The sequence below is a fragment of the Chroicocephalus ridibundus genome, chromosome 5, assembly GCF_963924245.1.
Source record: "Chroicocephalus ridibundus chromosome 5, bChrRid1.1, whole genome shotgun sequence".
Taxonomy (NCBI): domain Eukaryota; kingdom Metazoa; phylum Chordata; class Aves; order Charadriiformes; family Laridae; genus Chroicocephalus; species Chroicocephalus ridibundus.
Genome location: NC_086288.1, coordinates 39,527,828 through 39,545,226, shown reverse-complemented (window position 1 = coordinate 39,545,226; position 17,399 = coordinate 39,527,828). Strand labels below are relative to the sequence as shown.

Here is a 17,399-nt window from a genome sequence, read left to right as displayed (position 1 = left end):
TGAAATGTGTTAAGTACCACAAACTTAATGTGTTTATACAAGCTTACCTTGTGTGTAATGCCTATATGTAATTTCCACTTCTGTAAAGACATTGTCTTATCACTGATTTCAGTCCTATACTATGATATGCAATACCATACAGGTGAAATAGTTTTGCTTTGTTTTCAGTAAACATGGTATGCAAGTTATAACAAATGCTTATTGTTTAGTTTTCAATAAGAATTATCATCTGTAACATACCTACTCCATATGTATGTACTCCTGGAAATTTTTATATGGCATTTATTTCTTCACCATGGCACTCAGAAACACATTTCAGGTCTTTGTCCTAAAAATAATACAATTAAGCAAACTTTATTTCTACAGTGATACAAAATTATTTTCTTGATGCAGTCTGAGGTTCCTCGCACTTCATAAAAATATGGTGTCTCCTATTTTTCGTAAGGGTGTGTTGTCAGGGTTTCACTGTCTTTTGGCTTAGGTATTTCAATATTCTTCCTATGGCTCTTTTGCTCCGGTGCATTTAGGTTTCTCTCTCCCTAAGGGATGGAATAAACAGATACCCAATACACACCAGAGTAGAGTTGTTCAAATATAACAATGGTTCAAATATAATAATAATCCCTCACAGATGGGAATTCATCCAGTCCGTGTCCTTCGTAGCCCAGATGATCAAATGAAGAACGGGAAGAATGTGTGCACTCACATACATATGCACTGGTGGGAGAACGGCAGGAATGTCATATGTTTGAAAGCTGTTTAGTACACGGAAATATTTTTAGGGTTTTAAGTCTTGCAGATAGGGGGATATGTAGAAACAGATGCCTTCTTTGGAAGAGAAACTCTAAATGATGTTGTCTGAATACCGATACTGACTACCTTTATAACTAAAATACTACAAAAAAGAAGATGCGTGTTTTGTGCTTCACCTTTTCTACAGGCTAAGTTTGCATTTAGCTCCTTCCAGACAGTCAGAAGCTGCTGGTCTCAGGGCTTTGCACCTTTTATGTAAAGACCAGCACATCCCTTGTTTCAATTGCCTACACCTGTGTATTTTTCCCTAAGAGCTACAAAGCATTTTTATTAAGAAAGTGATAATGCCTAGAAAGATGCATTCTTGACGAGAATCATGAATCAAAAATATTGCATTGCTGCAGTACAAAGACTTTTGCAAACTATAATCCCTCAGATAATTCAAAGCTTAGCTAGCTGTGCTACATCTGGAGAAAGAGTGGATTTTTGAGTAGAACCTCTACCTTTAAAATAAAGGTTAGCAAAGATCAGTAAGACAGGGGAAAGGAAATTAAAAAGCTTATTGAATCTACAAGTCAAAGTTGTAATTGCTTTTGTTGGTGTCATTTTTAAATAGTAGGATAGATTTGCCACTTGCAATTTTACTTTGATGGGAAGTAAACCTACTTTAGTGATTTAGATTTCAAACCATTTTATCATACTGACTTTCAAAGGTGCTGAATGGTATTGCTCAGCAGAATTGTAAGGATATTTCTTCTCCTTCCTTCTGTGTTACTTTTCCCTTTATTCCTTCTCTTCAGAGGCAGGTGGAAGGAGGGGGGTGGAGGACAGCAGAGAAAGAAAAGAATCGGGGAGGAAACGTGCAAGGAATAATTTAAAAAAAAAAATCTGTGAAAGAAAATGAAACAGAAATTGAGTTACCAATTAATTTAACAGTTGCTGTAAAGCCATCAATCAGACTATAGTAACTCTGAGTACAAAGCAGGAACTCCATCATAAAGGACCAAAAAAAGAAAAGAAAGAAACCCCCTTCTCCCAAACCGATGTGCTTAAGTTTCAGTTGCCATCAAGACACTCTTTGTAAGATGCACCTGGCTTGGGTCATTTCCACCACGTTTTTGATCTTTTTAGACCTGAGAAATTATCCAAAGAAAAGTTTATAAAGACAGACGTTTTCCATAAAAAGTTGCGTTGTTTACAAAGCAGAAATTTTCAGATGAAAATACACAGACTGGATCTCCTGCTGAGCTAATTGCCATGCAAACTGCCATAATCTTCTAAGGTATCCATTCCTTGGTGTGCCATTATTTTAATCGGATAGAGTTTCAGCTTTTTAACTATAATGGCTGGTGGGATCTGGAGGATTCTGTGATGCGTCGCTGCTATAAAGCATAATTAGTAAGAGAATCATAGAATCAGAATACCAGGTTGGAAGGGACCTCAAGGATCATCTGGTCCAACCTTAATAAAAGCAGAATAAAAGAGCAGTATAAAAGAACAGATTAAAAGCATTAGTCATGTTCCCTGTCTGCCCTGCCTTCCCTCAATTTTCTGTGACTTTGTACTTAAGCAGTGTTGTAAGCAGAGCAGCTTTTGGAAGTGCCTTCCTTATTCAGAATAGAGGGATTAGAGGATTCATTAGCCTTTCTGGTGGTATCTGTGAGGCCATTTTGTAGCAGCTGTCTGTTACGTCTGGTTTGTTATTTTAAAGCTTAACTCCATTCAAATATGAATGCTTTGCACTTGTGGAACGTGTTTTTACTCAGCTTTTCTGTTAGGTCAAAGAAGAGCCCTTCTCTCTTCTGAAGAAGAGCACAACTTGACTCATGTTCTCGGACTAGTTTCAACATGCAGTGTTAAGCAATAGATGATCAGTGAGGACTCTCATTTTTCATCACTATCTGGAAAATTCTATCAGATCCTGAACACCAAAGTAAAGGCAGTCTTTATTTGAAATTCTTACTGTTTTCATCGGTTTAACTTCATTCTGTCTCCCATTTCTGCCTTTGCTGAAGTCTTTTAACAGACGTGTATGTGTAATATTAAAGTCCTCATGTGTCAGATAAATGATTATCGTCTCGCTTGTCCTGAAAACTCTATATTTAACAGTATTCTCTTTGAAAAGCATAGTACCACATCCTGTTGAACATATCAAAAATAATTACGGATAAGTGCTCTGTCAATTTTGTTCATTGAATTGCGTATCCTTGACAAGAAAGTTCATCCAAACTGGCCAAGACAGCAGAAGGTGGTGACTGGGGAATCTCTCTACTAACAACATTTGTGAAATGCCAAACTTAATCAGCTGGAGTTGGCATTATCCCTCAAGCATCTTCCTTGTGTTGATGGCATAGAGAAATGAGCTGCCTTGTTTATAAATGAATTGTTGGACTACTTTATTTTGAATTACTGCATTTAATTATGCTGCTGATACAATTTGCTACGATAAAATTAGTACAGTGCTTGTTTAGTTTTCCTCTTCCAAGGAGCTGTACAATATAGCTGTCTGAAGTAGACATCCACTCAAGGAATACTGTTCTTAAAAAATATCGTTATTCTACCTGCCAAGTGGAATTGGAGTGCACAACATCAATCTCATCCCTCTATTCAACAAATACAGTATCTCAAAATATTCATTGTGCTAAACAGCAATATAGCAATGGGATAGCAATTATAGCAAAAAGATCTGTGTGCTTGAGACTGTTTCCAACATCTGTTGTATATACAATCCCATAAGAGCTGGATTGATATGATATGAGCAGAATATATTCAAATGATCGTGTTTTGGTTTGTCATATATGCAACTGAAAGGATTTTGTATTTTTTTGCTAAAACTAGCAGTAAAGATGAATAAAAATAAAAGAAGGCTTATATTATGAGCAGGGATAGTGGACTTGTTCGGTGCTGTGTTTTGTGGCAGCACAGTTTTGAATGTGGAACTTGTGCAGGGCAGTGCTCGGTTGGGTTCATCAGCCACTCTGCTGCTCAGAGGAAGCAAAACGCTCTGCTGATACAGCTGTCTCCCTAGGATCTAACCTGGAACTTCCGTATGGCTGTATGCTGTGCTCTGTAAACACACCAACTGACTAAATTTCAGGACAAGAGGTAACGGGCACAAACTTGAGCATAGGAAGTTCCACTTAAACATGAGGAGGAACTTCTTTACTTTGAGGGTGGCAGAGCACTGGCACAGGCTGCCCAGAGAGGTGGTGGAGTCTCTGTCTCTGGAGACATTCAAAACCCGCCTGGATGCGTTCCTGTGCAACCTGCTCCAGGTGACCCTGCTCTGGCAGGGGGGTTGGACTAGATGATCTCCAGAGGTCCCTTCCAACCCTACCATTCTGTGACTATGTGACTAAATGCTACTTTAGGTATCTTCACTGTGAGGCTGGACTTAAGAGAATGTACATTTTTTTAAAAAAAAAAAAAGCTTGTAAAGGAGACGGCTAAGAGGGAATATTACCAAAAGAAATGAGGTAAGCCCAGAGGCAGCGTTGGCAGCAGAGAGCACATGCAGTTTATGCTGTCAGAACGTGGGTAGGGTGAAAAAGCAAAGGGGCCTGGAATAGGCTTCCAGCTGAGTTGGAATTTACAAGTTTTTAAAAACAACTTGACTAGCTGTGAATGATTATATTCATATGACATGTGGTAGCAGGGACAGGCCAGATATTAGCAGGTCCTTCCACTCCTGTTTAATTTATAGAGATAAAACTGGAATTATGTACAAAATAAGGCCCTCTATTACCTGTGAGGTCCATAAGCAAACATCTGGTAATGAATATCAGAAACATTAACTTTCTTGGTTTTAGAAATCACTCCATCAGTTCATTTTACCATTAAAAGCTATTTTAAAGTAGATAAAAACCAAAATTTGCATTTAAAGGTTGTAGAAACCCATTGAATGAAACTTGCTCACAGATAAGAATCTGAATTATCTTGTGCATAGCTTGGCATGTTGGAGTTTTCTTGTTTTGTTTTTGAAGAGTTAAGTGATGCATGGGCTTTTTGACTGTCCAGATGTCAGGTTTGCTCCAGCAGGGATTAGACAAACACAAAAAAAAGCATTCATTTTTTAAAAAGATTTTGATGTAAATTATTTTAGAAGGACATAAACCTTCCTCTGAGTTATGTTAACTAAACATAACATCATTATGCCAGTGCAGGGGAACTAGAAAGTAAATTTGACTGAGCAGGGCTGAAACAGTCCAGACCTCTTAACAGCTGAGAGTGAAATGTAAGATTTAAGCAATCAAACTGGTAATGTAATTTTTGTCTTAAAATAACTAGATTTCCACCTGTCTCCAGTCCCAAATAGTAAGTGTAAAAGCTTTTCAAGGAGTTTGTTTTAATTTTTGGCTTGATTCCAGCCCTCTTAAGAAGTGTCTAGCTGACTTCCTGCTTTAATAGCTGCTGAAAGTTTCTTGAACTCGTGCAGACCTACCGTACAGTTACTGGGCCAGCTTAGCTCTTCCCCTTATCCCTTCAAAGGGTAATGCTTGTGGCAAGGTGATACAAATCTTGCATTTTGGCATGGGGGTGGCCTGACCACTGCTTAAAGTCCAGCCAAACCCCTGTAGTACACGGATCCTGAAAGAAGCAATGGGAACAGCCCTGCAGCTATGAGGGGGAAAAAGAAATGGGAGTCAGTCACGAGGGATGAATTCAGAAGTCCACAGTCGACTCCAGGGCTGCATTTCTTCAGCAGTTCTTTGCCTGAGGTTTAGCCTGGAGGGATGTTTTTTCACACAGCAGCAACATGTAGCCCAGTAATGTGGCTCTGGTGCTGATATCTACATCTTTCCTCATTAAGTAGCTTAAGGTATGCCTAATCACGTAAAACTAATCACAAAGGCTGAGGTGGAAAAAGATTATATACCCAACCGTACCTATACCATCTGTTTCTAATGTGTATGTAAAAACAATTCATATTCCTTAACAGTATGTGTAATTGAAATGTTCCTTTTGTAGAAAAAAAAGATATGAAATCCAGTCTCTCACTGATACTTGTCCTTTCTTCTGTCATTAGACTGTAGGCACTCTAATGTTTCTCCTTTACCTGGTGGGCCCAGGCATTGAAAAAACCATATGAACATAAGGATTGTGCCCAAATGCTGTATCAACTTAATTTCTTATGTTGGCTTAGTTTTCATACCTCTGAGTTTCATTTCTTGGAACCTAGTAGTAAAGAATTAGTAATATTTTTTGTGTTGTGATATTAACACATCAAGTGGTAAAAAGAATTGCTTGAATTACGAAAGCTAGAAGATTATTTTAATGCAAAAGCACCGTTCCTAGGTCTCAGCTGGTATCCCATTAAAAGCAAACATGCACATAGTGGTGACTGACGTTTCCAAAAGATCTAGTCATGAAATATAATGGATATTAAGAACCTTGGATCAAAGTGAAGTGTCAGCAGGTACTTGCTGTATTTATTTATTTTCGCTTGTACTATTAATTTTCAAACTGACACCACAAAAATGTCTGTGAAAGGTGAGCTAGAAATAATTTTAATTATGGACTCTACATGTGACTGAATTTGATTTGCTAGTACAAAAGCTTGGGATGACAGCCTTTACGTCTTTGTATTATTTGTACTTTGTACTCAATAATCATTCTTCCCCTGCATCTGGTGCGGGATCTTGTGGAGCCCTTAAGGCTTCTAGTATTTTGTCTCCATTTGGTAGCGGTGCTCACACCGGGATAGGGTTGCTTACTCAAAGCTAATGCCCTTATCAGCTAAAGGAAGGTCATAGCATTAAGAATGATTCATATTGAACCCTCTCCCCACAGTACTGTACCCCGTGAGTGCTCCCGAAGAATCAGAGAGCCTTGGATTTAGATTTGGGTTCTGTACAGCTATGCTGCCAGTAGATTGTGAGGCAGATTGAAATGGTTTGCTGTAAACACCATCAAAATATGTTTTCAGTGGAAGTATTGAGCAACTGAGACTGCAATTTGTAGCAACAACCTTATGAGCAAAATGTCACATACTAAACATATTTTATATCTCTCCTGCTGTTTGAGAATGTGATCAGCTCTTCTAGAGATGCAGTCTGCACTTTGGTCTTCCCAGGCTCATCAGTTTAACGTACTTGAGCTCTTCTAGAAGATCTGATTGCCTTGAAAACCTTTTAAAACATACTTTAATTTTCTCCCCGTTCCCTCAGTCCACTCAACATGGGTTAGCTTTGTGCTCTTCATTACTCAGCATAATGTAAACGTACTTCACTCCATTTTGAAAGGAATCATCATGGTTGTTTGATTGCATGAAATAAAAACAACATCCTTTCCCATCAGACATTTACAGTAGATCAAAACCAAAATGAAAATTCAAATGTTGAAAGCTGCTTCCTCAAACAGCGACAAAAAGTAGTCATGAGCAAATGAGAGCTGAAACATTTCAGTCATATTTAGTTCCACAAATAGGTTTTGCTTTTGGTCAGGCTTCCTGTATTTTGTGAGCTTTCATGTGTTCAACAGTGCGCTATGAACAGCAGCATCAGTTACTTTAATTTTGTAATCATGTGGCAAAGCAGTAAAATATCTGCAATGTATTTCATAGATAAAGATTCCAAATTATCTAACTTATTTCAACAGGCAAGCAGTCCTACAACAGGAACAGCTCCCAGGAGTCAGTCACGGTTGTCTGTCTGCCCTTCCACTCAGGACATTTGTAGGTATGTGCTGAGAAAAGTATACTCTAATCTGGCTGATGTTTGTTAGCTGTTGTCTTTATCAAATAATATGTAGCTCTTGCTTCTGCTTAACACTATTCATAATTTACACAGACTTTAGTTTTCTTTTGATCTGTCTTTGTTTTAGTTCTGGTTTTGCTTTTCAGTCTCATGTTTTCCTATTAAAATTCATGTTCTCATTTTCATCCTTTTTTTTGTGATTTCTCTCTTTCCACCCACCCTTACCATTTCCATCCCTTTCCTTTGCTTACTGCTTTGACCAGATCTACTACCTTGCATGATTTGTCAGAAGATGAGCTTGAACATACAACTCCTGTCATGGTGCTGACCCCTTCTAATAGGGAGTCTGGTAAGAAACAAGTAAAACGAAGGTTTAGGCGGAAAAGAGAGACTGGAAACAATGGTGAGCATACAGAAAAGCAAGGAAAGGGGAGAGACTGTAAATTGCATCCTGAGCCTGCGAGATCGAGCTGGAATGCATCCGATTCGTCATCATCTTCGGATGAGAGTCAGTGGGCTCAGGCTAGGAGGAGAGCAAGAGAAAAGGCAAGAATGCCCAGGAGGGGAAAAAGGAGCAATAGATCATGCAGTAACCAGGATGGGCCCTCAAACAATAATGCTGTTGAACTTGTCTCCTTGGGGACAATGGGGGAAAAGAAGCAAGAGTTATCTGACCCTGAGAATCCCACTTTAAATCACCGCCGAAGAAGGGTTCCAAGGCTTAAGGAATCGCAGTCTTCAGCATCATCTCAGGAAGCACGGATTTCCGCAAGAAAATGTGGGAAAAGCAAAGGGAAAAGCTACTACAGAGATCGGCAGCCTGCGTCTTTCCTTAGACACAATAAAGATACGAAGGACTGCTTTGCAGAGGCAGGCTCCGGCAGTGATGCTCTGGCAGTCCCAGATAACGGAGCTCCTGCTGGGGCAGGGCCCAGTGTGACTGATGCTGTTCAGAAGCCTCCAGTGTTGTATGATGACTGGTCTGATGATTTAGAAGTATGCAGGTTAGTCCCTAATAAGAAAGATTTAGCGTGCTTAAAAGGAATTTCTCGCCGCCGTGGGCTGGGTGCCCTTCTCTTGTCTGCTTTCTGTCACTGTTTCTCAGTAATAAACTGCTAGGCAGGCTGTAAGAAATAGCACTAAGACCTTTGCTACAGAGAAGTTAGCATATCTCAATCTGAAGACATAGTTCTCTGGTTTAAAAACAGTAATCCTACAAGAGAACTAAATGTTTCTATTTTCTTCATTTGCCCTCATGAAGGTGGACACACTGTGTCCTCTGGCAGAGTATTACTGTGTTTTAAAGCTCGAGCCAGAGGCAGGGCATGAGGCAGAGTGCCAGAGAGCTCAACACAATGGGATATGGAGCTTTTCCTTCCTAGGTGATCAGTTCAAATACAGCTTTGGTCCCTCTTTGTCATTTTTCATTGACTTATATGAAATACAGTTATGGTCTTGATTCAGTGTCCTCTAGAGCTACCATTACCATGGCAATCTGATGGGCGGTGCCTGAAAAACACGCTTTCCAGTTGGGCATGAGTTGTACGGGACTGTGAACTGCTGGACACCTCTACACTGTGAAAGTGTAGGGGCTGTTAGTTTCCTACCCATCACAAGTACCGGAAGAATACAAAGGGTGACTGGGCAGAATAAGCATTAAAATAAGCTTTGGGAAAGAAAAATCAACACTGGCAGTTCTCTCTAGTGCAGAAGTTCAGGCTTCTGACAGTCTGATACCCTTGGTGTGAAGCACACAATGAGAAGGTGAGCATTTTCCCCTGGAAATGAGAGCAATGGGCTAATGTCTGAATCTGGAGTAGACAGCTGGGTGGACTTGAGTTACTTAATTGAGTGGTAAATGAAAATGCACCATCCCGTAAGTTTAACAGAACTGAAACAAGTTTGGTGGTTTTTTTTTTTTTTTTTTGTTCTCCCCAAACTTGTGAGCCAGCATTGACTCTCATCTACAAAGTGTAAATGAGGATCAGGCTTAGTTTCTTGATCTGGTAACCCAACACTTCTCACTTTTCTTTGCTGGGAAGAAATTTGCATGGAAATGTAAACACAGTCAGAATGAGGAAGTTCATGATGCCACATCATGCAGTTTCACAGTCTACTTCAACCTAGTAACACGTTACAAAGATCCTAGTTTTAAAAAGAAAAAAGATAACACGCAGGCATTGTGTTTTTTTTCATAGCGGGAGATATAAGCCATTACTAATGCATGTAGTGCTATGCACTCCTTGTTACGCTTACCAAGTAAGAATGGACGTTTCCGTTGTCTGACCGTTGTCTATCGTGGTAGTTTAAGATTCTTCGGAGTAAAGTCCAGCTGTGTTTGTACATCAGCTCGTACATCGGGACCACACCCCTGGCTTGGGACCTCTTCCCCTTAGAGAAATGCAAAGGAACAGCAGCGGTGGTAAATATGTTATACATTTTTGAAGCACTTGAAGTATGTCTACATGGTATGATGCAGAGCTGTGCACAGATAACTGCCTTAACATCATCAGAGTTGTCTTAAATTTCTGAAACAACAAGCCTGCCTGTATTTAAGATTCAGTGTAGTAGGCACAGTAAATATACAATAGGGCTATTCAGTCATTATTAACTGAATATGAGCTACCCAAAAACTGAAATAAATTATTTCAGTATGGAACTTCATATAGGCTTAACTACACCTTGTTAAGACAAAATAAAAAAAAAAAAAAAGAAAAGAGAAAATAAAGTCAAAGTTTTGCAATAATCTCAGGTAAATTAATCCTAGCTGTTGCCTAAGTCTCCAAACTTAGACTTTGCTTTCAGATGGAAAGCGGACTGCAGCTTATTATCTGTCTTCTCAACCCATTCAATTTTATTATAATTATTCGGGCTCTTTTTGCAAGACTTGGAGATTGGTTCAAGGCTGGACTTTTTGGATGCGCATGCAAACTTTTCAGCTGGGCTCTTGTTTAGTAGAGAAAGGTTGAAATCTTTTGATAGGTGTGTGTTCCTGGGCTCACTGTCAGCAGAAGTGATCTTTGAGCAACCGGACTTAAACTCAACACGGTAGATAACTTGGCCTGCTGTGCAAAATTTGTCAAGACAGTGATAATTGCATTTATCTTCATGTCAGGGGTAATGATGTATGTTTTGTTGTCATTACTAGGTGTATCGTACTGATGATAATACATCTAGGAGAAACATTGCAAAATCAAAAGCATGTTAATTTTTCATAGCTAGTAAGCTGTCTTAATCAATTTGCAGACAGCTGAAGAAAAAGGAAGATGGTTTTACTACTGATTCAGTATAGACTGTAGTTTCTGTTTTTCAGGGCAGGTCCAGGCACTTAAATGACTTATGATCTGTGGCATGTTTTTCTTCACAATCACAATCTTGCTTCTGAAACAAAAAAAAGAATGACATTTCGATGCAGTTGTGCACATAGACAGTAACCATTTTTCTGCATGAGAAATGGTAAAAGGGTTTTTTGTGATGTTTACTCTAAAACTGGGATTAACATAGCTGGTTGTGGTGTGGAAAATTTATTTTCTTGAGATTTTTTTTTCAAGCTTTTCATCCTAGGTATTCACGTCGTCTAGTTGATGTGACAAAACTGGCTGAGAGGCTCTCACCTAGATGGGATTGTGTGGAAATAGCAGAGGAACAGGGACCTCGAACACCTCCTGGTGCCAGTTATTTTGTCTTTAAGTGTTTGGATAGGCGTTTTTTTTTCCCCTTACTTCCTCATGAATTACTGGCAGTGAAACACATTTGTAGACGCACATAAGGCAGTGAATGGTTTCCTCAATATGCATTTCCCACATGAGCGGGAATGTGACAGGACACACCTTGTTCCAGCATAAGCACAATAGTCATGCAGATAAAGTGTAGTACCATGGCACAATACGTACTTCTGCCAGTCTAACACAGGCCTCTTGGTCACTTCATGTGGGACATTTCTCCTTCTAGTGTCACTGTTTCTCTATTTCCAAGACGAAACAATGACATGACACCAATGATGATCTTTACAATCTCTTCCCTGAACCTATTTCTTTCGTCTGGAGTCCATTAGAAGGCAAGGTTTCTGCTTCTGGGATTAGGGACAACTATATAAGTTAGTTCTGACCATGCTGAGTTGTTTTGTCACCTATTTTTTTTTATGTTTTATTTAGATTTACAGGGTAGGCTTTCTAAATCACACAGTTGGGTCCCCTTTTTCCTAAATTGCCCTGTGTCTGAGATTTTCTTCATATGTACTGTGTTCTGCAATTTGCCATGTGGCTTGAGGCACAGCCTCAGAAACAGGTTTCTTTGGTCTGCACTGAAGGCAAAGGCTCTGTGTGGGACACAGTAAAGTGAATGGATTGTGAGGATCAGGCCCCATGGATTTTCATGTAGGAACCACAAAGGAAAGAAAAAGGCTTAGTTGATATTATGATAGTGTTTCATAAGTGGGTTGTGTATCGACTCTGAATTAATGTTATGGTATTTTTATTATTTATGATGGGAGAATTGAAAGATATTTTCTGTTTGACTAGTCAGGCTTTTGGTGTAAGATCCTTTTGTAGGACTGGTGCAGTCATTTCAGCAATAACACTGAACTGTAATTCTGTACGCTGAAAGAAAGCACACACACTTAAATAAGATGGAGTTTCTCACTATGAAAAAAAGGCATATCGGAAGTAGAATTTTGATTTTGTTGAACTCCATGAATGACTCTATATGAGGTCAGGTAAAGGAAGGCCCTCATTTGAGGAGTAAACAGAAGAGTAGAGCATGCCAGAAGGCTGGTAAGAATGGAGAAAAGTAAGGGAGAAGTTGATCATGAAATCTGCAGAATTTACTTCAAGAATAATTTTTTAAATCAGCTTAAAAAGCTAGTGTATTAATTAAAAACCCATTATAAACTTAGGAAAAGACTAGGATGAGTATTTCTATGTGTTAACATAGGTGGAAAGAAATAGCGTACGTTGTACTTGACAAGAAGCAATATGATTATGTAGTTTCTCTCTGGGAAATCAAGTTTTGTAACAGGGTTTTTTCTTCATAATATTATTTAGCAGGACCTGAAAAAGTAGTATTTTGCATGAAAATACTTACATCCTGAAATATTCTTGTAGCAGACTGCTCAGAAAATCAGCAGACCGAAAGCCTCTTAGGAGTAAACAAGTCTTGAGGAAAAAAGAGAAAGGTGAACACAAGATAGATACATAGGCTCAAATATTACCATTGAAATTTAACACTCATTTGAAATACTTATACCGAAGCCATGAAGTTTGATCCATGAACTGCCAGACTGTAGTGTTTGGCTGAAGAGGTTTCTAAACTGTTTCTCCCTGGAATGTTAGTGCCTTCCTTGGGGTCTCAGGATGATACGTTCCTTCATTAGGAGCCAGATCTCTGAATCTTGTCCTGCAAGTTGGCTCCTCGCCCCTTCCTTTTAAAGAATTGTGACCGCTGCTTACTTTCCTGTTCAAAGCCTTCTTTCTGCAAGGTGACTTTCTCATAGGAATCTCCTGCTCTTCAAGGTATCTCCTCCTCTGTGTGATGGTCTAGTGGTTCATCAGTCTTTGAAGCAGCACGAAATCCTGGTTAATTCTATTCTCCGCCTGATGGTTCAACGCCCCATCTGTCACCTCTTTAGCCATCTGGTTATGCAGTCTCTTTTGGAAGCTCTCCATGATTCAGAAGGATGCAAGGAGAGCCGAAACAAGGCAAGCATGTCTTTGTTAGGGTCACTTAACCGGGGGAGAACTGACTCCTGGTTTCTGCTTCTTTCTCTCAAAACCTATCAGTGAAATGACACTACTTTCTGCTATAAAGTTTGGGTGAAGGGAGACCCTTGGTTTTAAGGGTCCTGTTATTAAATACTTAAAGTGTGCCTATGCTCTGTAGGGAGTTTAGTTACTTAAAGCTTTGACTGTCACTAGGCAGGTGGGAGGAAATCTAAATCCGTTTTTAAGTTGCAGTCCCTAGTTCTTTGAACTGTGTTCAGTGCAGTAAATCTTGTCTGACATGTGCCTTGAGTTGCACTGACAGTGAATCTGAGGCAGGAATTACATGTAAATCTTTGGATGGTTAGATATCCTGTTTATCACCTATAATGGAAGATTAATAGGAGGACAAGAAATGCTGACAAAATAAAAGATTTAGTATGCTTTTGCTAATGTTGTGTGCTCTTGGGTCTCTTACAAATTCTGATCACGTTTGCAGAAATCAAGAGAAAGCTTTACCTAGACCATTACGAAATTCCACTGGTGTGGTGCAACATTTAGAAAATGTTTTTTCCTCTAGTCAGATAAAGGCAGCTGACTCTATAACATAATGGAAGGGCAGAAGTGACAGGGAAGAGGTATACGAATTGATTACATTCGGTATGGAGAATTAATGTGCTTCATTCACACTGTGTTTAAACGGAGAGGAAGACCAATTTGTCATTTAGATTACTTTATGATTTAACAGTGGAAAGAATGGAAATGAGATTAAAAAAAAAAAAAGCTGCAAAATGAAAGCAAGGGAAACATGGCATATTGTAGCCTATTGCAGGGTGAACATATTTAGTGAATTTAAATTTTTTTTCCCCAAGTGATAAATTATGCAGGAGCAGAGTTTGTTATTTTTTTTGTTTCTGTTTATGAATGAGTTAATTATTTGATGTGAGATGTTCATAAAGTTGTTTGGTTTAATTTTAAGTTCTAACTAAAAGCAGTGTAAGCACTTTATAAATTGGCGAAATGAGAAAATGACCTTTTCTGGACAGGAGAATAGTTTTCTTAAGATTATCAGACAGTAACGACAGCAATTTTGTGCATCCTGTTGCAAATGTGGAATTGGTTCCTTTTGGTCCAATTAAGATAACCTTGGAGCTCATGGTATTTCATGCTGGCAGCTAATAATCCTCTGTCAAAAATCAAAGCCAGGGATTCGCTTGGCCCAACATCTTCCAACTTTGCTGTTTCTCCCTGACTAAGCTCCCTTTAGTAATAGTGAGATATAGCAATGAGATGTAGCCGCTAAACAGGGTATGAATTTATCTTTGCATAATCATTATAAGTCCAGGTGTGCTTTCCAGAGAAGGTCAAGATTTTAACTGCCTTTTCAATCATTTCTCACCAAAACTAATATTTTTTGGATTAGGCATTATCTTCCTTGGGCATATTTGTACGGAGAAGATATTTCCCCCTTTTATTAGGCGGATTAGTAAAAAGTTCGAAAGCATTTCTATTCTACTGGTACACTTCCATCCACAGGAAAATGACAGTACGGGGATTGGGCTTCTGCAGTAGTTTATTACCATGCTGTAGTTCACAATGCATAGAAATGGCATCACAGGGGCAGTAAACATGTCACAGCCACAACGCAGTAGCTCCTCCTAATTTTGTCAGTGAAGAGGTGTCCATTAGTGCTTTAGTTCAGAGAAGGAGACTGTGTTTGAAGCACATCTGATCACCTTTACTTTTACCATGATCTAGATCACACTGAGGATCGGTCTCAGGGTTCTCCAACTATGTTCCTTTTGAGTGAAAGCAAACGGAAAGATGTATTCCTGGTCCAACCCCAAATCAGAATCAAAACAAAGCAACCCCTGCCAAGATGACCCTGATGTGGATACCAGGTTTTTAGCACCAGCTGTTTTTTTTTTCAACAGATTTGCTACACTTTCACTGCAGTACTTCTTAGCACAGACACAGCTGTATAGCACCTAGGAATATTAGAGAACAATACATTTTTTACATAATTATGCCATTTATAGGCCTTAAACATTACCATACGTCATTAGCAGGATGCCCATGCCCCCACATACATTTCTATTTTTGAAAGCCTCAGAGGCACTCCTCTAGGTTGTACAATTTGTTAATGAGGGTAAAACTTGAGGTGATATATTTTTAAGGAAGTCTGTAAAAGCTCTCTGCACTATGTTACTGTAGCTAAACCCTTTGTCTATATGTAATGGCCAAGAATCCTTGAAAATTTTATTAGCTACTGAACTGCAGCGCCAATCTCAAATACAGGATCCACTGAAAGAGTTCTGGTGGTGCAGAATTACTGCAAACTCTTTTCCACCAGCGCCGCTCGTAATGACAAGGCTCTTCCGTAGCTCGAAGCACAAGCAGGGAGATGCTAATTCATTCTTAGCCTTAATCACCTTCCTTTGGCGATAGCCGTCTATGCAACCCGGCTGCACAGATACTGTCAGAGAGGAGCGCTTGCCAGCTGGGTAAGGGTACAGCACTAAGTTTCACGATGCACACCTGACTCCTGCACAATAACTGCATTTTATACTTCACTGCAGTGGCATAGAAATTGGCCTATTTCCTTAATTACCGAAGAGTAAAGTGGATTAGTGAAAGACAGGTTAGGATAACTGCTGTTTTTCCAATGAGAGCTGAGATTAGGAGCTATTCTCTTTAATGAGAGTAAAATTGTTATCTTGCATGTGAAGGAAAAGCAACAAACTAGCTGGAATCTATCTGTATCTCTTGCAATAAGCAGTTGAGATGGTGACTAAGCATCTAGATTGTAATTTTTGGTTGCTATGGTTTTGCCAAACTAAACCATTGTTGGGAAAACCTGAAAAATGTCCGTGTGAACTCTTGCTTCACACTGATTTTAGTTGACCTTTTAAACTGAGATTAAGTTAGAAATGTTTGTCTATATGTAAAAAAAAATAAAATTTAATTTGATGAGAAGTGAAGAACAGTCATCCACGATAGCTCTTGCTGTTTTTCTGAAAATCAGCCTAATCCCAATCAGCACGTGACTGTCTACAAGCTGTAGCCAGCTTGTTTCATCCTTCCCTTCCTGCCTTCTACCTTTTGCAATGAACCAGACCAGGGGAAACAAGGGAAAACAGTTCACGGTCATGGAAATAAAGACAGCGCGCCAATACCACGTTCTGGAGATGCCTCACTTCTGGGAGTTTAGTTTAGTAACATCACATTATTTTAACCCAATAAGAAATTTCTCTCATTTATGAAGAAAATATGAAGAAATTATGAAGAAACGTATGGTGTCAGTATAGCCTTCAGTGAGGGAGGTGGTATTCCTTAAACTACTGGCAACTTTACGTACTCATTTTGCATAGTCATTATGGTACGAAGCTTCGTATGTCACATACCATTTCTCAATCAAGCATTGCGTTATCAGTGAGTTTTTCAGCATCCTTTCAGTGTGCCTTACATTTGATGAATATTTTGAACAAATAGAAATACTGTAAAATAATTTAAAATGCTCCCAGCACACTTCTCTAACTCTTCTTTTTTACATACATCGTTCTCTACAATTTGCTAAATTGAACTATTCTGTTTCTATTTGAGAATTGTTTTTTGTGTAGGGAACATACAAGAAATCTGAAACAGTTTTATATGAATTATGCAAAATCTTTCACAGAAACAAATTTTGTTTTCAATTTAGCATTTTTTATTTTTTTTCCTTCAAAATATTTTTTTTTGCCCATTTATTGCATTATAAGTGGACCTGGTATTTAAGAACATCCTTTTAAATGCACAGTGTTGGCATAGATTTCTCTGTTTGGCACATCTATGCACTGAAGGTTGTAGAAACAATTCTGTACTAGAGAAGTATGTGCCGGTTAATTAAAATACTGGCATGTAAAGTAAAAACTTAAGTATAAGAATCACTGCACTGTTAGAGTGTTATTTCATAAAGTTTCACAGTGAGCTTTCTTTAAAGAAAAATAAATATTCTGTGATCTCAATGTGTAGGGATATGTCTGTAGGTGTATATTATACACACACACACAAAATAATTTTTATATCTGAATCAGAAGTTCATCTAATAGCTCATATATGCTGTGTTGTCTGGTGTATGGATGATTTATAATGCAAAAGCTCCTTTGAAGCCTTGTACTCATCTTTTTCCCTAGCCAAGCAAGGTCCTGTTCCTAGGCAGGAATCTTTAAAGCACGAATCTGACAAACATACCAAAAAAAAAAAAAAAAAAAAAAGC

General features: G+C 38.8%; 1 protein-coding gene across 4 annotated transcripts in view; it reads left to right on the top strand.

The window, feature by feature from the left end:
* The window catches only part of MARCHF1 (membrane associated ring-CH-type finger 1), a 248,096-nt gene that overhangs the window by 199,665 nt on the left and 31,032 nt on the right, over positions 1-17,399 (top strand). For 3 of the 4 annotated variants that reach the window (XM_063335298.1, XM_063335296.1, XM_063335299.1), the window contains one exon: positions 7,351-7,430. In XM_063335298.1, coding sequence (XP_063191368.1) covers positions 7,351-7,430 — 80 coding nt within the window. Of the gene's footprint in view, positions 1-7,350; positions 7,431-7,711; positions 8,453-17,399 lie in introns of all 4 variants that reach the window. The other variant, XM_063335300.1, reaches the window with a different exon arrangement.